Source organism: Solanum lycopersicum, chromosome 5 (genome assembly GCF_036512215.1).
Source record: "Solanum lycopersicum chromosome 5, SLM_r2.1".
Classification (NCBI taxonomy): domain Eukaryota; kingdom Viridiplantae; phylum Streptophyta; class Magnoliopsida; order Solanales; family Solanaceae; genus Solanum; species Solanum lycopersicum.
In genome coordinates, this window is record NC_090804.1 from 62,195,945 (window position 1) to 62,219,050 (window position 23,106).

Genomic DNA, 23,106 nt, shown 5'->3' on the forward strand with positions numbered 1-23,106 from the left:
AAACAAGTAGAAGTTAAAACACTATACCACATATATTCTTATGTCTAATTCTTTGGGTATAACCAAACAAATTCATCATCAATTCATTATATAAAACCCAAAATGTATAGGTTTCGGGAAACTTACATAAATATATTACATTATAAAAATATTTATCAGTTATAACAATAATATTTTTTTCACCTGATCATTTTTAATCATATCATATAATTATATAAAAGAGAATCTTAGGCACGCCTACGTGGCGCCACCACAAACAAGAATTCTCTTTTAATTAATTTATTTACAAAACTAACCTTCACCTTTCATGAAAAGTTGTGATATTTATGGATGTTGTGACTTTTATAAAAAAATCGCGACATTAATGAAGAGTTGCGATTTTTATAAAGAATTGCGACTTTTATGAAAAGTTGCGATTTAATAAAGAGTTGCGATTCTTATGAAAAGTTGTGATTTTTCTGAAAGATTGTGACATTAATGAAGGATTGTAACTTTTCCAATTAGTTGTAACTTTTCGATAAGCCACAATAAATATTCTTCCACACTACCCTTTGTGCACACAATAAATAGTGAGTTTTCCTCCCATTTTAAAAAAATAAAAATTTTAAACTTCTTCTTCTTAAATATTTATGTATCTTGCTCCTGTTGAGTGGCTAACAGGCATCATTGTTTATCTCACAGATCCTGGTATGTATTGTTACACTCATTAGTTTATGCTTATATTATTAAGGATAAATGATAAGATGCAATAATTTTTATGTTCCTTTACATCGTTAATGATTCTTACTACATAATCTTGTGTGTAAGAGAATATAGAATTTTAGGTTTAATGACCGATGTACTTTAAGTATTATTTTATAAATTTTGTAATATTTAACTCCCGCACGAAACGCGGGTATTTTTACTAGTTCATTTATTATACAATTTTAATGTATATTACAAAGAAGAATATGTTATTCACATATAGTAGCGTTATTGATGGTTAATACATTTATCACACATTTTAATACTCATATAATACAATATATCAATTTCTTTTCAAACAAGCATAATATAATTTAAAAAACAGTTATAATACATATATATTGCATACATAAATTACTTTTAATACATATTGCAGATTTAACATAGTATTGTTATGTGTTACTATAAATGGTGATAAATAAAAGGCCAAATCTATCGGTGACCCCCTAAATTTGGCACCAATTTTCACTTAAACACCTCAATTAGGCGATGTTCATTTTAGATACCTCATGTAGGGTTCTGTTGTATCATTTTGACACTTTTTGCTAACATGTCAAAGTGAGTGAGATATACTCAACAATATCGCGTGAAAGACTTAATTTAACCATTTTTAATTTTATTTTCTCTTCTTCTTCTCCATTTTTCAAGCCACCACCCCCTATCCTTTGTTCAAGTTTAAATTCCTTCAATGGAGGTCAAATTTTTTATTCAAGTTCATTTTTAAGTCATTTTCTTCTTCTTCATCGTATTACTTATCTAAATCTATCATCACATTCCTTCATATTTTGCCAAAAAAATGGATACCAACACCCATATTTCATATTTATTCTCTTCTCTTTCTTCCTCTCCCTCTTTTCTTTCCAAAAACAATACTAAAAAGAAAGAAGATGAATAAATATGAAAAATAGTAAAAGAAAAAAATATTTTTTTTGAGAAAACACAAAATAGATTTTGAGTGTAATGAAATAGAGATTTTCTTAGAATAATATTTTAATTTATTTACTAAATAGATTTTTATAATTATTTTTAATTGAAAAGAACACACATAATTATTTAATTGATTGTTTGTCACGTCATCAACAAGCGTATTACACTCTCCTTTAGTTTTTTATTTATTGTTAAAAAAATGTCAAAATGACAAAATAGAACCCTACATGAGGTGTCTAAAATGAAAATCGCCTAATTGAGGAACTTAAGTGAAAATTGGTGCCAAGATTAGGGAGCCACCCATGAATTTGACCTAAAGAAAAAGTCGCTAAAACCAGTAATTACTTATTAAAAAGTATTAATCCATATATTTTTCCAACATACATTTACATATCTAAATTTGTCTTTGATACATATATTAGTTTTTAAATATTAATTTAAAATATCAAATTAGTATAATTTAAAAAATTAATCTAATTTTCTTTTGAAAAAAATAAGTAAAAAATGACGGAGGAAGAAAATAGATAAGAAGTTGAAAGTGGAAGCGACGATAGCCCAGTTTTAAGTTTAGGGGCAGCAACATTGTGCATTTGAGCTTCTCAGGATAAGTCACCAATGGCAGCTGGGTTAGCTTTATCCATAGCCGTAACTCCAAAATTGAGGTTAATTTCCCACCAAAATCAATCTTCTGCACAAAAGGTACAATTTTCACTTCCATCCATCTTGGCTATACTCCCCCCTCACTTTTTTCCTTTTTACAACTAATTTTTGAACCTAAATTGAATCAAATCAGCTTATTTGGATGGTTTTTATGTATCATTGCATTGTATTGGCGTTAATACATAAACTATTTTAGCTTAAACTTGTACAAAGTTGAACATATATATACACATAAAACATGAATTGCCAAGTAGGACACCACGTAGAAGGCACGTGACTACTTGTTCCACTTTATATAAGTTAAAAGTGCATGTTTATGTATTATACCTATTGTACTTATTGTTTTGAAGAGTACAATGTTCGAATAGATTGTATTGGATTTTTCGAACATGGTTGCATCAAGTAAAATGAAGTGGGAATTGATCAAAAGCTCAACATTTAACCATGTGGACCATTTAGACTTCTTGTAGTACGGGTGCCAGAATATAATATTATACAAATTTTAGAAAATGCAGATATAAAATATCTAATTTTACGAAATGACCGCGGGATCCAGTTCCCTATTTTTTGGCTCTAAAATTTGCCACTGGTTATTGCGTAATGACACACATTAACAATTTGAAGGATGGAACACAATATTATAAAGAAAAGTAGGAAAAGCAGGATAAGAGGTAGAGTTATTATAGAAAAAGTAGGGCAATGGATAAAAAAGGATTATTAAATAGTAAGCAAAGACAATGAGAAAGACAAGAAAGATGACAATGCGACCACACCAAACGGATCGTTACATAAAACGTGAAACTTTTCGTCGTTACATAATGATGGATTTAACAATAAAATATAATAAAATTTCAAGCAACAATCAAATCAAATATTGGATTGGAAGTAGCAATACGATTAGAAACAGCTATCCAATCAATCATTGCATAAATATAGTCATATGGTTTACCTTATAAGTTGTATATATTACTGATCACAGAGACTTTTGGCACATGAAACAGGGAGGGAATATTGATCCACGTATTAATTACAGAGATTGTGCTTCACTGATACAGGGGTTAAGTAGGAAAAAATTGCCTGTTGCTGCTGAAAGGCTAGTCCTTGAAATGAAATCTGAGGGTTTTGTACCTGATAGCTCTACCTTGTCAGCATTGATGCTATGCTATGCTACTAATGGTTTATTTTGCAAAGCATTAGCCGCTTGGGATGAAATTATGAATAGTTCATTTCTGCCGGATGTTCATGTAATTGCAGAACTGATTGATATTTACGGTTGCAAAGGATATCTAGATGTTGCTGTCAGAATATTGCATCAGATTCAGTTGAAAGATTCCAACCTGCTTCGTGATGTTTATGCTCAGGCTATCTCTCGTTTTGGAAAGAAAGGGCAGCTTGAATTGATGGAAGTTATGTTGGAAGAGATGGTTTCCATGGGGTTCCCTGTTGACTCTACGACTGGAAATGCCTATGTTATTTACTATAGCAATTTTGGCACGCTGAGTGAAATGGAAGTTGCATATGGCCGTCTTAAGATGTCAAGAATTCTTATAGAGGAAGAAGCAATCAGGTCGATATCCTTGGCTTATCTCAAGAAAGAGAAGTTTTATAGTTTAGGTCAGTTTGTAAGAGATGTCGGTCTATGTAGGAGAAATGTCGGGAATCTATTGTGGAACCTGTTACTTCTTTCTTATGCTGCCAACTTCAAAATGAAAAGTTTGCAGAGAGAATTTGTGAGAATGGTAGAAAGTGGATTTTTTCCTGATCTTAATACTTTCAATATTAGAGCTTTGGCATTTTCAAAGATGTCTTTATTTTGGGATCTGCATGTAACCCTTGAACATATGAAACATGAGAAGGTAGTTCCTGATCTTGTGACTTACGGTTCTGTTGTTGATGCATACTTGGATAGAGGTCTGGGACGAAATTTGGATTTTGCCTTAAGGAAATTGAATACAAATGATTGTGTTACAGTAGCAACAGAACCGCTTGTATTTGAGGCCATGGGGAAAGGGGATTTCCACTTAAGCTCGGAGGCACGTTTAGAGTTCAGTAAGAAAACAAATTGGACATATGAGGTGCTTATTACCACCTATCTCAAGAAATACTTCCGCCGTAATCAAATCTTTTGGAACTATTGAAGATGAAAAGTTTCTAAGCTGGAAGTTCTGTGCAATTGCTTTGTGCACAGTAATTTGAAAAAGTAAGCATGTTTTCATTGCTTATTGAAAGCAAATTTAACTCCATGAATGCATGCATAAGTAACATCTGATATGTGAGACAGTAGTATACTAATATCCACCTCAGACATGTTGCGTAGTATGCCATAATATGTGAGAAAGATGAAACAGTTTCTTAAACAGTATTGATCCTAACAAGATTATGACATTTTGTTTTCTGTCTGTCCGGTTCTTCAGATACACTGGGTTTAAGTGGTTTATCTGTCCTGACTGCAGCTACCCATTCACTGATTTTATCAGAAAAGATATAACTGGAAGCTGCAGTTGTGGGTTAGTTGCAATTTACAATTCTAAACTTTTTTTTTCTTTTCTTTTAATTACCATTTATGCTATTGTTTGGTCCCTTTCTTGCCTACCTATCCATTCAGTAAGCTCAGCTGAGTGGTACAATTTAGTGGATTGGTTAACAGATGCTAAAAACAAATAAAAAAAAAACTGAAGATTAGTAACCTGAAAAAAGACAAACTTCTGCAGATAAATGGAACTCCAGGAGGATCTTCACTTGGAGTTTCCTCCGAGTGGAACAACTTCACGTCTCCAAAAACTCCCAGAAGACTCACTTTTTCTTAAAGCTTTACACACACACACACACACACACACACACGCACGCACACATTCAAAATCTGCCTTGATGTGGCGAGGGTTAGATAGACTTGGAGCCCGTTTGGATTGGCTTAAAAGTCTGTCAAACCTACTTTTAAGTTAGTTTTTGACTTATGGAAATGTTTTACAAATATAAAAAATAACTTAAAATAAGTCAAAAACGACTTAAAATAAGTTACGAAGTGTTTGACAAAGTAAAAAATGACTTAAAATAAGTCAGAAACCAAAAGTAGGTCTCCCCCTACTTTTTATATTTTTGACTGAAAAGTCATTTCAGTTTGACTTTTTATTTTTGACTTAAAAGCTACTTTTTTAAGCCTATCCAAACGGGCTCTTACACCTGAGTATTAATAGCTAAAAAGGTGAAGATTGATGAGAGAGACTAGACTCAATAGATTAATGAGTGGGTGAGAAAATATGAGCTCACAAACTCACAACTCCATTAATGAACACAAGCTAAGAGAAGAGAGAAAGGAAGTTGTATTGGTCATTATTTTCGTGTGTTACATTCAAATGAGAGCATTGTGCTAACTCTTATATCCCCAATCTACAAAGTATCCTGTAAATGAATCCTAACAAACAAAGCCAGCTCATCACCAATTAATGAGTAACCAGTCAACTAACTATCAGATCAGTAACTAACTAATGGAATGATTAGTAACTAAGTAATGGATGGGATTCATTGTGTGATACAACCAACTAATGGACCGGGTTCATTACGTGATGCATTTGAATAGTGGGCCAACAGTAATGTTAGTGGCTCAATGGGCTGAACTTAGAGAAACCCAGAGCAGCTTTATGGGGTGAGTTGAGAAAGATAAGTGCACAACAATAGAACATGAAAAGAGAAAATGGTTGTGCAAATGGGCTCACGAGAGTTCGACTCTAATATCAAGTGAAGAATATGAGCATCTAACCCAAAACCTTAAGGCAATAGGTGGTCCAGGACTTTATAAATCTCTTCGAAAACCCATACACAGTCTATGAGGAGACTTACCAATCCCACAATCGATGTGGGAACTCAACACTCTGTGTGCTAGAACTGCACATCTGTAGCATGAACAATATTAGATGGGGGGCTTAACATCTGATAAACCAAGAGAATTGTGATAAGCGTAACTCTAATACCAGGATAAGAAAATTGGACTTTGGTCCTAACTCAATATCAAAAGCTAGCTCATGAGGTGAGGATCGTCGGAAACCATATAAGAGATCTTTGTCTGTTCAGGGTAAAGTGGCCTCGTTGATTTGGACAACCAGTAACGATAAGAAGTTCTCTGTTAAAAGTTGTTAAAAGTGGCCTTGGAAGACTGAAACATAAGTTAAGGTAGCATGTCCGGAATGGATTGCAACCTAGGGTGCATGTCTACTCAAAATAAATTATAGAAGAAGGGCTTTATTTTGTGTAACAGATTCTACTTATGTGAAGAAGAACAGTAAACAGTTGAACTTTTACTTCTCTACTGCAGATTCTCTTGATGAGGCTGGGAACTTTTCCTTAGCGTTTTGGGCATTTCATGGGTGATGTCGAAAGTTATAAGGGTCTATTAGTCATTAGAAAGATGGCATGTTCAAAGGGTTCCTAGTAGGCTGAAACAGATATGGAAGACTATCCCTCTCTGCATTTCTTGGATAATATAGCTGGAAAAAAACAAGCTTTGTTTGAAGGACATAGAGATCACATTTCTAGAGTTAAAAATAAATGTGGATCTGTACTTCTGGTGTAATAACAATATGTTAGTTAATCTAGATTAGTACATGGATTTTCTGAAATTGTTAGGTAGAAAAGAGTAGCAGATTGTGTGGTTGGGTTTTGTTTGGATTCTTGTATCCTTCTTGGTACTGTTTCAATAATACTTTACCTTATTAAAAAATAAAATAATAGGAGACCAAATACCCTTTCCACAACTGACGTGGAACTCCGCCAACAAAACTTTAATTTTTCAATACAACTTCATTCCATGTGATTTTAGGTCTATATTGTCTCCTTTTACTATCTTCTATCATCATGATTTCGGTTGAAAATATAGTTAACAAAATAGAAGTATGCTTTTCTCTGACAACTTAAGTTTCTAGGTGAGTCGAATGTCAATCAAATATTTCAACATGGTAGCAAAAATCACTGCCACCCATTATCAAAAAGAATTTCCACATTCTTGGCCAATGAAAAAAAGAATTAAGCCCAGAAGTGAGGGGGCGTGTTGAGAATATAATTAAGAAAATGAATGTGTGCTCTCTCTAATAGCTTAAGCTTTTAGATGAGAATGGTCACACACTTCAACAGTTTCACAAATATGGACCGGTGCATCTGAGGTCGATATATCACGTGACAAGCTAACAACCTTTTCTCACTTTATCCTCTACGTGCACTACTTTCACCTTTTGCCAAATGTCATCATTTTTTTTTAATCTTCTATGACTGCACATCCTTCTGACATTTGCATTTCTCCTTAAGCTTATTTTGAAAGGAAAAAAAAAACATTTTCCAAGTGTTTTAATCACAGTGCTTGAATTCTGTGGTTTCACTAAAAGAGTTGGATGTTCCATCTTCCAACTTGTTAATCTGCTGGTTCCAAATTTTCTTGTTTAGAGCTAATGAGTACAGGAAATTCGTGTTCCTGCATTTTATAGTGTTACTCATGCCACATGGCCTTAAGTATATAGGATCTTAAAGGGAAAAAAATATTTTTTATAAAGCAAAAGGAAACATGCTATCAGAAGTCTGTCAACTTTTATGAACATAGTTTAGTTAAAGCATCATTTTCTTTTTGCAGGATAAATATCAAGTAACTGGTAGCTGGATGAAAACAGCTATCTTCAGCTACCTAGAAGATGAACTACATTAAAGAAGCTGCTTGTGGTATCTTTGGTGTCAACAGTATCTTGGCTCCTTCAGCTTTTTTCTGTTATATGCATATTCTTATTCACCACTTGATTTTGTGCTTGATGAAAAGGGGTTGCTTGAGCGACTTTTATTGCTATCTGATCCTGAAATTACCTGCAAAAGATCATTACTTTTTTATGTGTTTGAAGGTTCTTCTTCATGGTGGGTATGCCAATCAACATTGCTGACATTCTTCCATCTGCAGCATTCTCATGATATTTTCTTGAAGTTGAAACTGTTTTCAATTTGCTTTTACAAAGATGTTCTTATATCACTTACTTGAGAGCTAGATCGACTTTCACTAGTTGGGCTTCTTGGGCTGCTTCCAAAATGCATTGGTTGCATTGCTTCTTCAGCAAGTAAACGTAACCTGTTAAGTTCAGGCAAAATTACAGTGCCAAGATCTGGTCGGTCTTTACGCCTGAGTTCTGCACACTTGAGTGCTAACTTGGCAAACGTTAAAGCCTCTTCCACAGGCCAGTCAGGAACTGCTGGATCAAGCATATCAGGAAAAGTGCCTTTCTCAATTGCCCTCTCAACATGGTGAGTCAAACCCATTGGAGGTCTGGCTGTAATTATTTGGAGAAGCATTATTCCGAATGAGTATATATCAGATTTTGTTCCCAACATCCCAGTTTGCTGATATTCAGGATCTATATAACAAAATGTTCCCGCTGTTGATGTCATTCGGTACTGTGTCACGGAGTCAGCTATAGAAGGGGGGACGAGCCTAGCTAAACCAACATCGCTGATCTTACTTACATAGTTGCGGTCAAGCAAAATGTTGCCAGGTTTCAGATCCCTGTGCACTAGAGGTTCTGGCTTGGTCTGGTGAAGGAAAAGGAGGCTAGTTCCGACCTCTGCAGCTATACGAAATCTCAGTTGCCAAGGAAGAACTTGAGTGCTTCCTCTTCGGAAGAGGCGATCATCTAAGCTCCCATTGGCCATGTACTCATACACTAGGCAGCCAAATTCAGGGCAGGCTCCAAGTAGAAGAACCATGTTTGGATGCCTTATGCAGCTTAGAACTTCAACCTGCATCAGAGCAAATGAAAAGGGGCATGAGAGAATATAACCTTTTCGGGAACTACTCTATGACTAATTGGATTTGCTTGGTATGTTTTTTTTTCTTCTTTTTTTTTAAAGGGTGTGTGGGGTGTGGGGTGTAGTGTGGCATAGTCAATTTCGCAATACACACAATCTAGAGACTCTATAGCTCCTATTTCACATATTTTGATTTGTTGAACACTGATTATGATCCAAGAAGGACACAAGTTTTTATAAAGATGCTTAGTCCATGACGCCAGAGCACTAATATTCTGTTTTCCTGCAAGATAAACAACTGACATATGTTCTCTAAATGTGTTCAAATCTTCGTTACTTTCTTTAGACCAAAGGAAGGATTCCTCTGTTACATACCTCTTGCTGAAATTGTGACCTTCCTTGAGCAGCATCTGGACGGAGAACCTTAATTGCAACCTGCGTGTGATCCAAGTAACACTTGTATACCGGCCCGTATCCACCTTCTCCAATTTTACGAATTGCTGCAAAGTTATCTGTTGCTGTTTCAATCTCCTCTATTGTATACTTACGATACCGGCAATCACTCTGTGCAAGGGCATCCAGTACCTTCTTCTTCTCTTCAGATTCTTTGAGTGCCTTCCTTTCTGCACTGATTCTTCTCTGTGCCTCTCGTTCGGCGATCCTCTGTGCTTCTTCTGCTGCTTCAAGGGCTGCCCTGCACTTTGCTTTTTCTTTCTCTGCAACAGCCAGTGCTGCTTCCTCTGCTAGTCGTGCCTCTTCTAATTTTTGTTCTTCTTCTACTTTCCAGCGGTGAAGCTCCATTGCCTGCATGAAAAAAATTAGGCTACATTCCAGTTCACAAGTGAAGGTACTTTCCAACATATTCTGATACACTAATGTACTATAACTCTGATTAAAACACAGAAATTTTTACCACCTCAAATTAATACCTTATGTTTTGCTGAAAGTGCCTCCTTGCATGCTGAACTGTACATGTCCATAGTCTGCTTGAGTTCCTGCTTGAGTCTTCTCATCTCTGCTTCTATGTCTTCCTATATATTAGAGAAAAATATTTATCATTTATCTTCTGTATGTGGTGCTAATAGTAGTTGCTAAAGAAACCTTCTCTGTCACAGCTTTAGTGAAACATAGGAAAGCTTGAGTGACAACACCTTCATAACAACAGAAAGTGATGAAATTCATATCTTGGAATCATGAGGAGGATAGGTTCCATCAAATGATTAGAGTTTGTTGTACCATGTTTATCTTCCTATACTTTTTCTGGATTTATTTGGTTAAACTTAGATTGCTTCTGTGATATTGTATCTAGTGTGTTTCAACAATTTTTTGCAGATATTCCTGTAGTTGATGTTGAAATGCATACCATGTTGCTGGGTGAAGACCATGATCCATTGCCACTATCAAAAGAATTTGATGAGAAGCCATTGGCTTCAGATAACCTGGTTGCTGAGAATGATGATCCAAAGCTTAGTCTGCTCTCCGTTTCTGAGCTGTTTGAAAGTCGTGGAGCAGAATATTTAGCATCTGTGTCTGAGCTGTTTGAAAGCCGAGGGGGAAGACCCAAATCGTGACTGCTATCCATAGAGATTGGAAATGTAGAGCTTGGACGACCAGAGCTCACAAATGATAAATCAGATTCTGCCACTGAGAGGTCTCCATATGATCTGTTTATCGCTTTACCTCTGGTGAATGGGGACCTGTTGAAAGAGATAAATATAAATTGAGTCGTTTTATCTTAATCAACCATTTAGAGTAGTACATTTTGCACTTCCTCTTATATATTGCATAAAGTACTTTCTGCTTCCTGATTCTCTGAATTACTTACTTGATGCTATCTAAATCGTCAGCTGAGCTTCGTGATGCGTATGGTGACCTAATATCAGTCACACTTCCTGGTGAAATAGGACAGGTTAAACCAGTTCTAACAGTGTTCAAATGCTTTATGACAGAAATTAACGCAATATGCTGCAGGTGGAAAAACAGACCTTTTGTGTCGCTGCTGATTTGTGCATAACGTGTATCAGCGAAGCCAAGCTTAGCACCTAGAGAGGAGGTGGAATGATTCTGCTGCGAGGGAGTTGGTGAACTGGGAACTGGAGAAGATGCATTCTTTGTCGATTGAATTTTGCCTTTGGCAATCACAAAAACTGTGCAAAAGTCAGGTACGATTTTGGACACCGCGGTTGGGACATCCGTCATCTTGAATCTTTCAAGTAAAAATGTCATAAGTAGTTAGATATGAAATAGTACAGTGTTGGTGAATACTTCAATTTATTGGAAACAATAGAAAATAGTACCTGCTAACAAAACCGTTCCTTGATGCAGCGCCCACCACTAGATTCTCTATGACGTTGGCTGTAACATAGTCACTTATGGAGGTCGCTATGTCTATGCCTTCAATTACAACTTCATTGACTTGAATCTACGACAAAGAGATATAAGATGATTCAGAAAATGAAACGACATCTGCAAGAACACGAGGAAGATTGAACGTTTAAGCAGCAACGTGCACTTACATTCTTACGGGTGCAGAAGCATCGAAAAGGTAAGAACAATTCCTTTGCTTGACTATCAGGATCACTTCTATATACTCTGGGAGTTCCATCACTCACATCTGAGAAAGAAACGTTGTTCAAATAATAGGTTTAAAGCCAGAGATGGATATAGGCTTTGAATAATAGGTTCAACTGAACTTAATATTTTCTACATGAACCATATATATATATATATATATATATATATATATAGAAAGAAATCACTTTACTTTTAACAAATATTAAATTCTAAATTCATAATTTGAGAAGTACATAGCTTTAAGATTAAAAACATCATGTCTATCTTTTGAAGCTAGAACATATACCTCTTATCAACAAATAAAAATACTTTCATGCCATTATTTATGGTTTTATATGGTTTGGGATAAACACCGTGTGCAAGTAAGTTTTCACCTTTTTCTATAAAGGAAAAAAAATGTACCTCCATTTACCAAAAGAGAAAATGATAGGCTAAACATCTCAGCCAAATCATTTACCAAAAGAGAGAATTGACAATGACACAATAAAAGATTAAACACAAAAAGAACAAAAACACAAAATTAGCAATGTACATCAATAAGAATGACATAAAAGAATCAGAAAAAAAAACATCAATATCTCCTATCGATTTTCGTCGATTTTTTTTTAGAAAAAATAAAATTGAAAGATTATATGAAGTTTAGAAAAAAAAGAACCTGCATTAGGAAGGGAAACAGAAGGTCTAACTTTAACATGAAGAAGAGTAACATTTTTGCCTCTTCCAATCAAAGTATCAACAGCCCATTTTAATGCATATTGGCTTCCTTTATCTTTATCTATTGCAACTACTGTTGCCTTATTTTGATCCCCAGTAAAACTCCTTTGGCTCATTATAATATATGATGATAATTTTCAACAAATTTATTCCACAAAACACCACAATAATAATTGAAAATATTCAATTTAAGATCAATTCTTAAATTGTTTCTTTCGATATGTATAGGGACCTCAAATAAGGTCCCAAATTCTTTATGTTTTTTTTCCCCTTTGTTTAGTTTCTTTCTTCTCAATATGTTTTTCAAAAAAATTTGTTGTTGAAATTGTTTTATCACTATATGTATCTATATATGTCAATTCATTTTGGAGGCTCTAAGAGTTTTGCCCATTTATCAAGCTCGTCCAGGAATTTGTTTTTTCATTTACTTAATATTTATTTTCTTTTAGGGTTCTAAGTTTTTAGGGTTGTTCTAAAACATTAACTATATATATATATATTTGACTAGAGAAGACGTGGAATGGAAACAAATGTTTTTTATTCTTTTTTTTTGTTTACTTCTAAAGTTTTTTTTTATTATATATATATATATATATATATATATATAGATAGATAGATAGATAGATTTTTATAACAATATTTGTAGAGTGATCTTGTTATTTTCCAAGTTAAACGGTTCAATGAAGCATAAAATAAAATATATGTTATAATTCATATATAATTATTACATGTTATAGTATACTACTAACAATATGAAAATATAAGTATGTCCATTTACAAAATTCATCTAACGTGATTTTAAATACTTTTGATTTCATTATGATTTTGGGAATTGGTGTAATAAGTTATACTTGATATTCATTATATATGAATTTAATTGAGTGTAACTTAGATCTTGAAATTTGTAGCTTTTGATTATGATGAGTACTCGTATTTAAAATTGTTGGAGAGAAAGTTATCACTAGATAGAAGTAATAATAATAATAAGTCGATATTTGATTGATCAGAACATGTTATTTTTTACCTATAACATAAATCTAGGTCTCTAGGATAAACTGATATCTTGGGCTGAAAAATGAGCTCATATTATTTGAAGTCCAACTCTATAATATTAGAATTAGAGAATAACTAAAGCTTTTAAGGATTTTTTAATATAATATAATGTTTTGAAAAATATGATAAAGAAATAACTTTAATTAATGATAAGGTTAAATTAGAAATTAAATGTAAAATTATTTGTAAAGTGGACAAGTATTGTTGGACATTTCAAAATAATACAGTGACAACTATTGTTGGGCGAAGAGGTCATTATTTTTCAACTCAATTTTCATATTTTGGTCTTTAAACCCTTGAACATTATTTTAAGGGTAAGGCTAAATGGCCAAAAATTTAGCTTGAATTTGGCCACAGATTTTAAAAGTTAATAATATCTTTTTTACTTCAAAATAAATTGAGTTTTTTTCCTTCTATTTTTTAATTTAAAAATATTAAAATTAAAAGGATAAAAATATCTAAAAAAATAAAATAACATTGGCAAAATATCAGTTTCGCCTAAATTCAGGCCAAAAGGATTTTACTTATTTTAATATCAAACATTGTATAAATAAATATATATCATCTTAGCGCAATGGTCTTCAATACCATTTTCAATGTTAACATGTGCCATTACTTGAAAAGAGTGTAATCTGAAGAAAAAAAAAAGAGTAATAAATTTACTAATTTGATAAAACCAAAGAGAGGTTAGGAGGTCAATTCTATTTAATTTGTCCATATTTTAATATATTTGAAAATTTTACGTAATCATTTTTTTATTTTATCCCCAACATAATTATTTATTTCTCAAATCTTTTCTCAACATGTTCATACATGCTATACATCAATTATTAAAACAAAATATTCATATTTATCACTATTTTAAAAGGCATGCAAACTCCATAATAATTAAGTGAAAATGAACGGAGAAAGTATTTTCCATAGAAACTTGAATTGGAATTCAAGTTAAGTTTCCTTTTATTTTAAGCTAAATTAAATAAAAATGAGTTGAACTTTTGAAAGATATCAAGAAAAACATACTTTAGGTCTAACTTAACCTAGAATTTAGCTCAAGAGGTAAGGACGATCCATACCATATAATGAGTACATGTCCTGGACTCTGGAGCATGAACGATATAAGATGAAAATCCATATCGAATAAACAATGAATCAAGAAAATTGAACTTGAACCTCTAGTACTAACTGAGCTCTTGATTTTTAACTCTCAAAGTTTGATATTCCTATCAATCCATCTCTTGATGAGGTTGATAGACACAATAATCTTCGTTTTTCTGTTGTTTTTCCTCATTGTTACCTGAGATACAAAGAAATAGCCTCTCATACGCTGCAACCATTTTCGTTGCAGTAAACATCTTCAATCCTCTCTCCCTAGCAAACCCGCCTTTTTTCTCCAAATTTTTCTTTCCCCCTTCCCAAACTTCATACAAAACTCTCTTCAATTCACTTACTGTAGGTGAAAATGTGTATCCCATATCTTCGTTGACAATAATAGAACCAGTAAAACTTGCTAGTTTTGTCGCCATCACAGGCTTACCTGTTAAAAATGCTTCCAATGGTACTTGATCTAAACCTTGAGCTCGTAAAGTTGGGTGTACAAATATATCTATTGCATTGTAAAACTCCGCCAATTGAGCACGTTCTAATGGTCCTAAAACCATCACATTTGGTCCTAGCTCTTTGTATCGATCACCCCATGGACCATTTCCAGCTATTAGGACGATCACAGTCTCGTTAAATGTCGAGTTCTCTAAGAAGAGCTGTTGTAATGCTTCAAACATTAATGGATGTCCTTTATCTTTAACCAATCTACCTGATAATCCTAGGATTATCGATGACCTTGATCTATCTTGGTTGAGACCTAATTTCAGTAGAAAATCATTGCCTTTTGAAACATCTGGTTTGAATATTTCCTCATCTACTCCATTTAAGATGATATGAACGCGCTCTTCTGGGATCATATAGATCCTTTTAAGTACATCTCCAACGTGATCACTCGTGGCAACATGGTGAGCATAGTATTGAAAGAACTTTACCTCTTCAACAACTTTCATCATTTTGCCATCGCTGATCACTTGTTGTGACGATGAATCTAGAGGATTTCTTACGAGTTCTTGTATGATATCAGAATGTATAGTCTCATAAGCAATTCCATGCCAGCTAACCGCGACATTATTCAGGTAAGTACTTGATTTTGTTAGTCTGAGACCTACACTTTCTGAATGTATAACATCAAAGGCCTTTGTCGCGTTTTCTTCTAAAAATTGCTTCCAAGCAACAACTTGATTTAGATATCCTGAACCTATAGGCCTTGAGATGTGAAAATGGAGATTACTCATGGTACTTGGAATACTCGCGGATGAAGAAGTTGTGAAGATGTGAAGGTCATGTCCGCGTTTAGCTAAGGCAAGATAGAGTGTTAAGGCGTGTCGTTCCATACCTCCAGCTTGATTCTTTTCTGGCCATTTCCTGACAAAGAGACCAATTTTAAGGAGTTTTGTCTGAGGAGTACGACGTTGTTTTGATGAAAAAACAAGTTGGTTCCAAGCTTTTGGAAATTTGAGGAGTTTAATTGGTTCCATTGATAACATTTCTTTGTTATTTTCTACTTGATCATGACAATAGCCATAACCAATTGAATAAGACCAATAGAGAAGAGGAATTGATGAGAAGATTGATAAAAAAACAAGAATAGAACAAGAAGATCTGAAATTGAAAGAAGTGGTTTGATGTTTTGCCATGACAAGAAGATGGAGTAGGAAGCAAGAAGATATTAAAGTGTACCATCACTATATCAAGCGTTTTATGAGATTAAATGTAATTTATCTTGGTGATATGACTCGGTTTCAGATACTTTTGTTATATTTTCAAGTCAAACACTTCCACTCACTATATCACTATCAGAAATAAAGATTGTTTTCATCGCAAATCAGTAAAAAAAATTGAGCTGTCAAATATAATTTGACATAATACATAATATGTCCTTTAACTTGGCCTCAATTTGTATTTATGTCCTTCAACTCTGAGTGTTCACAAGTAAACACTTAAAAGTGTATAACATATAGATATACACGTCCTTTGAACACCCAAAGTTGAATGATAATAATTGTGAAATGAAATTAAATTAAAGGGTATATTTATTATTACGTTTAAATATACTTGGTAACACATAAATCTCATAGGGATTTGTAAATATAAGATTTCCATTAATAAAAAAATTACTCCTATTTTCCTAGTGAAAAATGTTAAATAGCTATTTCTACATATATTTTAATGAAATTAGTGTGAAAAGAAAAATAATCATGTTTCCATACAAAAAGAGTTTGGTAACTTCCTATAATTCAGCCACACATCATGAATTTTTTTCAGTGAATTATCTAGGCAAAAAACAAATACGAAAAATAAAATATTTTTACCAGATAAACGAATTTCGTGCCTTCAATTAAAAAAAGAATAATTTTCTTAAAACATATATATATATATATATATATATAACATCATATATAGGTGTCAGTGATAGAATTTTCTATTTTCTTATACTCCCTCCGTTTTATAAAGAATGACCTAGTTTAACTTGACACGAAGTTGAAGAAAATAAAGAAGATTTTTGATCATGTGGTCCTAAATTAAAGTTATATCAAATATACAAAATAGTCCTTTAATCTTGTGGCTTTAAACATGTCATGTGAAAAGTTATTACCAACAAAATAAAGAGGTCATTCATTTTTAAACATACTAAAAAAGAAAGGAGATTATTCTTTTATAAATGTATGGAGTACATAATATTGAGGATATTATAATTATTTAATTTTAAAAATTTAAAAATTCTATTAATAACTGATAATACTCCAGTACAAAAGTGTTAAGTGTAATTAACTCTTTATTTTTGAATTAAAATAAAATAATGTCTGTTCCTGTTGCAGATCTATCACGGAGCTTTAAGTTGACCATAATAATTAATATTTAATCTGCTCACATTACTCCATAAATTTAAGTATGAAAATTGTATATAATGTAAAATTATTAATTTAAATTAAATGTTATAATTATAGTTTTACCTAATAGTGCTCTGGAGCAAACTCTCACTCGCCACTCACTCTTTCTCGCTCGCTACTTTCCCCTTCGCCTCTCACCCCGCCTTTCTCGCTTTATATAAATATAAATGTATAAATTACGCTTCTTTTTGTATAAAACAAGAGAAAATTATATATATACATGTAAATACATATATTTTCGTTCTATAATACGCTTATTATACAATACAAATATTTTCCTCTCCAGCTTTCTTTTGCATTTCTCTCTTTCTAACTTTATACAAACACAAATTATATAAAATACAATGTATAATTTTCGTATAAACGAGAGAGAGAGAGAAAGAACGATAATTGATATACAAATATTTTATCTCGATTCAATAGTATACAATTCAAATTTTAAACAAATATACAAATACATAAAATTGAATTGAGAGGATGCCAACGATTTATACAAACGAGAGGTTGGTAACAATTTATACAATTATTTCTTTTATATATATATATATATATATATATATATATATATATATATATATATATATCGAAATAGCCACTGCCTTTTCTATATATGTATAGCGAAATAGCATAACAAAATTTGCTATAGAGTGTAATTATGCAAATTAACATATAAATAAGAATTTTATATTTGCTATTTGTATAAATTGCTCTTTAAGCATTATGTTTTTTCTTATTTTTTTGTCTTAAATTATTTATCATAATTTTTAAAAATATTCTTCTAATACATATATCAATTAAAACAAATAATTATAGACAAAAAGCATATTAAAAAAGTCAAATAAGGAGCTGCCTGTCTTCTTTGTATCCGTAGGCTGAGGAGCAAAAGAAGGAATTCGCCTTAGATTTAATGGGCATTTATCTCGTAATTCGTTGCGAACCTTTAAATTAGTTCAAATATTTTGTTTATTATTCTTGTTTCTTGACACTTTTCGAAATTTAATAATTTAACATGTCTAGGTTAGTCTCAATTATTTATATATATATTGTTTAAGATATTGAATGCGGAGGTTATTTATATCGTGATTAATAGAATTATATTTTCAAGAGTGAAGAAATCGATTTTGACTTTTGATGTTGAGTCCAACAATTTTAGCTACAATTGAAAGATCCATAATTCGTTGTTTTTGCATGCTTTTGGATTAATTTTTACAATCCCCAAATATAATAAACTAGATAAAGTTTCCAAAAAAAAAAAGTAAAAAAAAAGTGAAGGCAACTAGCTAAACTAGATTCATCAAGGACAATTTACATGTTCCCTTGCTTCAATTGAATCAAAACAAAAAAACACTTAACTTTCATTTTTTCTATCTTTTTATTTTTTTTTGCACATTTATTTATTTTGTGGTTTCATTGAGCAATATATACGACCCCCAACCATGCATCAATCAAAATAAAAGTCCCATCCCATATTTACCATGATGATATTTGAACAAATAAAAAAGTGTTAGACACGAACTATGAATATGTATAACCAACACTCTCTAAATGTTCATTGAAACCTGAGTATAATCATCGGATAATCCTCTTGTAGAGTAAAAATCATCATCCCCATCTCTCTCTTTTACTTCTTCAATCCTTTCCATTGCTTCCTTTATGTCAAACCTCTTTTCCATATCAAGATCACAACAACCCAAAGCTATCTTCAATAACTTCATCATTTCTCCCTCCGAATTCGTTGTACCCCTCATCTCCTTCTCGAATACATCTACCTCCGTCATGTCCTCATTTACCACGGACCTTACCCACGTAGCCAAATCCGTGTCACTCCCCTTGCCTTGTTGCAAGAAATTAGACGGGAATTTGCCTGTTAACATCTCGAGGATCAATATTCCAAGCGTCCACACATCATTTTTACGTGTGATACGACCATTATGTTTGAATTCAGGAGATTTGTAAGCAATCATGTGTTCTTGCGCGTGTTCTAGGTTTACCACAGGTAGTAATGCATAGTCCGTGAGGAGGGGCTCGTAGGATTCATTCAGAAGCACGTTCGAGGACTTGAGGTGACCGTGGGGTGCTGTCAAGCTTGGTAGCTCGTTGTAGAGGTACAATAGTCCTTTGGCTACTCCCTTTACTATTTTCAATCGCGTTGGCCAATCAAGACTTGGTTGGCCCCGTGATTTATTACCTAGAAAAAAAAACATTATATTTAATGAGACGATCACAGAGTTCATCATAGTAAAAACTTAATATCCAGATAAGATGATCACAACGCCAGATCATCACTCTAGTAGAGAGTAGGTAGAGAGAACAACAAATGAGCCCTATTCAAAGGATTCGAGTTGCATATCAACTCTGTTTTAAAATGAATTGAATAAAATAAAGAGAAAATGCATAAGTACCTCCAAGCTATGCTCGAAATCTCAGAGACACACTTATATTATACTAAGGTCTTATTACTCTCCATAACTTATTTTATAAAAAGAATTTTCTACCCGTTTTTGGCCTACGTGACACTATTTTCTGGGCTCAGCGCGTTTTGACATTTTTTCAAGCTAGTGTCACGTAGACCGAAAAAAGTGACCTTAGTATAATATAAGTGTGTCTCTGAAATTTCGGGTATAGAGCGAGTTAATAAACTAAGGTGATAGCGCAAATCATGATTTTATGATCTAATTTTAGCGTCGGAAAGTTAAAAGTATGAAGTACATACCATGAAGATGAACCGCAAGGCTGACATTGTTGACATACTCTGAGACCAAAAGCTTTTCCTCTTTCCTATAGTAATAAGCTACAACAGGAAGCAAGTTCTTATGACTCAACCTACCTATCCTTCTCATATGCTCATGAAAATCTTCCTTGCCTACATTATTCATTTGCCTAAACCTTTTGACAACCATAACGCGTCCCCTGCTTAGTGCAGCTTTATAAGTCGAACCAAACACACCGCTACCCAATATTTCAGCTGAAGCCTTTAATAGATCTGGCAAATCAAATTTTTCAATATCGTCTTTTAAGAATAAAAGTTTTTGTTGTACTGCTTGTACTTCAGGCCTCTTATTCGTATTGAGTACAGCGGTCCCCTCTGGAGACTGGTCACGAGCAGCAATTGCTTGATTGCTGCCCTGTTCCATTTTATTTAGATCTGCTGCTGAGGGCGCCCCTGTTTGGTTAGTAGCGCCCCCTGCAGCAGCTCCAGAGGGTGTAGGTATTGGTCTTGTTTCAGTTTCGGGTGTCTGCTTGCCCCGACGAAGAATGATGATAACAACAACAATTGCTGCTACTGCTGCTGCAACTGCGATAACCACCAATATAATTGTCCACAGAGCTACTTTTGGTTCACTCGTGCATTTCGAAAATGGACCATCACAAAGATTATTACCTGAATTATTTCACAAAAATGAAAGCTTAACTCAATATTTTTTGAAGTTAAAATTTAGATATTTAAAAACTATATAAAAATTATTATGAATTGCATTTCTTCTAACGTCAATATGACGAAGAATGTGGGTTAAAAGGGCCATATGGGGAATGTACTGATCGTCTGCTAATATGGACTTTGACAATCTTTCCCTCGTGAGCTAATTTTTGAGATTTAGTTAGACCCCAAAAATGTCATATTTTTATATGATTTCAGAGTCAGGTTCATCTCTGTTTTTGGTGATAGGACGTGAAAGAAGTGTTAATGAGTCTCATATTGATTGGGAAATGGATTGTAAATCTGCTAATTTGGACTTGATCAATCCTTGCTAGCTTCTAGTTAGGCATACATGACATTATCTTTATGACTACATTTTAGATATTCGTGTACGGCGTAGCTAGAAATTTCAAAAAATGAAATTCATCCTACACAATGAAAAAAATAAAAATTACCTTCAAATGCTGAAGGTTTGAGACTAGCAAGACCATGAGGAATTGGGCCCTGAAGAGAGTTGTTAGCAAAATTCATATCTATAAGTCTCTCTTGATTAAAATCAGGTATTTGGCCTTCAAATTTGTTGTTTTCAAGTCTTAATTCTGTAAGCTTAGGCAATTGACCAAAAACAGATGGGATTTTACCACTAATTTGATTGTTACCAAGATGAAGTTTTTTTAACCAATGCATCCCTTCAAAAAAACTATTGTCAATTTGGCCAGAAAACTTGTTATTTGTGAAATAAGCCGTTTTTAGCCCCGCAAGTTTACTTAAATTCGGTATAGGTCCTTCAAAATTATTGTTCATAACACTTATGGTCCTGAAATTAGGCAAATCTTTAAGAGCATCCACATCTATTGTCCCACTTAAGCCTTTATTCTCCAATTGCAACCCGAAAACGAATCCGTTTTCGCAAATAACATTATCCCAATTGGGTCTATCTGTCTTTTTATCGCAAGGTGATACTTTCGTATTCCAATTAGCAGTTGCGTCATTTTTCTGTAAGGACTTGCTGAATCGAAGGAGAATTTCTGCCTCGTTATTATCTGATTTGATCGGGACAATGACTTGTAATAATAACACGAAGAGGATTAAGAGATGATGATGGTGGTGATGACGATTGTGGTTGCTATAACGATAAGCCACCGACATTGCATAGACTAGTTGTAGGGGTGCGCACACTTGTGGGTGCGCGCCCTTTACAAAAGGCAATTACAAATGAGAAAATACTATGATTTAGAGTGCATGCAAAAAAAAATTCAACATCTCTAGGGAAATGGGATTGTGTGGGCATGCATGGGGAAGCACAAAGAGAAGAAAGATGGAAGGGAGGTGAGGGAGAAGCTTAGAGTTTTGAGAGGTGGTAAGAGTAAGCTTGGAGGAATGGACAAATGGAAAGTAGGGAGTTCAAAGTTGACAATGTCATCTATGGTCTTTGGTGTTACTTGAGAAAAATATGCTTTGCCATTGAATTCAATTATAATTCAAATAAATATATATTTATCGCCTCTAAATATTTTAACTAGTGATTAAGGATATGTATGCCTGAATTTCATTAAATATATGTAATATGTTAAATGTTATTCGAATTTTGTGATCTTATGTTAAATATATAATTTTAAAAAATTATTAGAATGTAAATAGTAACATCATTTTTTTGGTACTAAAAAAGAAAGTAAAGAAACACAAAAACTAGTGTAATTTATATTTTTCCTTATTAATATTTTCGAATATTTTGCTTTGAATAGATAGAACGAAATCGTGATATTTCTTTTATCACAATTTATGCGAATGAGTTTGGGGTGAAAGGATATAATATTGAATTTTCACTATGAATTCGAGTATAAATTCTTCCAGTTTAAATTTATATATTCAAAAACTATCTACACTATAACCTTCATGGTGTGTGAATACATTTTCTTTTTAGTTTATTTCAAAAAAAAAAAGTTAAGAATATCTTTACGAACACTACGCCTGAATGAAATGTTGGATAAACTCAAGAATGTACACCTATTTTCTTAGTATTCATGTGTTACGAGTACAAAGTCTTCTAAGGGCTATATACACACCACCTTCTTAACTTTATGACTTTAACAATTATATCAGACATATTAATATTCTTCACATGATCTCCTCTCATATTACTTTCTTTTTTCAGGATGTAAGTTAAGATTCACACTTTATTTAGTCCTAAACAAGTTTCATCAACTATATGACCTTAGATATCATGCTTGTGCAATTAAATGTATCTCAAGTCAA

The 23,106-nt window shown here is 33.1% G+C and overlaps 4 protein-coding genes across 19 annotated transcripts; 1 reads left to right on the forward strand and 3 right to left on the reverse strand.

Annotated features, from left to right (window-relative positions):
• Positions 1-2,183: 2,183 nt before the first annotated feature.
• LOC101250803 (pentatricopeptide repeat-containing protein At3g42630) lies at positions 2,184-16,149 on the forward strand. Of its 16 annotated transcripts, none has more exons than XM_069298113.1 (10): positions 2,184-2,370; positions 3,333-4,531; positions 4,746-4,838; positions 7,946-8,598; positions 8,706-9,170; positions 9,446-9,946; positions 10,432-10,750; positions 11,071-11,261; positions 11,425-11,644; positions 15,746-16,149. In XM_069298113.1, the coding sequence occupies exons 1-2, from the start codon at positions 2,287-2,289 to the stop codon at positions 4,467-4,469; spliced, it is 1,221 nt and encodes a 406-aa protein (XP_069154214.1). In that variant the 5' UTR covers positions 2,184-2,286; the 3' UTR covers positions 4,470-4,531; positions 4,746-4,838; positions 7,946-8,598; positions 8,706-9,170; positions 9,446-9,946; positions 10,432-10,750; positions 11,071-11,261; positions 11,425-11,644; positions 15,746-16,149. The 16 variants fall into 16 exon arrangements, with proteins under 16 accessions (XP_069154214.1, XP_069154215.1, XP_069154216.1 ...); XM_069298114.1 differs by having other exon boundaries at positions 9,507-9,946; XM_069298115.1 differs by having other exon boundaries at positions 9,887-9,946; positions 10,215-10,750.
• LOC101262013 (U-box domain-containing protein 35-like) lies at positions 7,840-12,820 on the reverse strand. The gene is made up of 10 exons (XM_019213800.3): positions 12,329-12,820; positions 11,616-11,713; positions 11,397-11,521; positions 11,085-11,305; positions 10,925-10,991; positions 10,463-10,796; positions 10,029-10,130; positions 9,475-9,903; positions 8,335-9,090; positions 7,840-8,169 (listed from the first exon to the last, which is right to left on the reverse strand). The coding sequence occupies exons 1-10, from the start codon at positions 12,501-12,503 to the stop codon at positions 8,092-8,094; spliced, it is 2,385 nt and encodes a 794-aa protein (XP_019069345.2). The 5' UTR covers positions 12,504-12,820; the 3' UTR covers positions 7,840-8,091.
• On the reverse strand, positions 14,484-16,178 carry LOC101262314 (uncharacterized). Its single transcript, XM_004240072.5, has one exon. It carries the CDS (start codon positions 16,176-16,178, stop codon positions 14,664-14,666), a length of 1,515 nt encoding a protein of 504 aa, XP_004240120.4. The 3' UTR covers positions 14,484-14,663.
• Positions 16,179-18,722: 2,544 nt separating this feature from the next.
• PRK1 (receptor-like protein kinase) lies at positions 18,723-22,105 on the reverse strand. The gene is given in 3 exon segments (NM_001246954.2): positions 18,723-19,620; positions 20,146-20,814; positions 21,306-22,105. Coding segments are annotated over 3 exon segments (2,010 nt in total). The 5' UTR covers positions 22,000-22,105; the 3' UTR covers positions 18,723-18,973.
• Between the last annotated feature and the right edge of the window lie 1,001 nt (positions 22,106-23,106).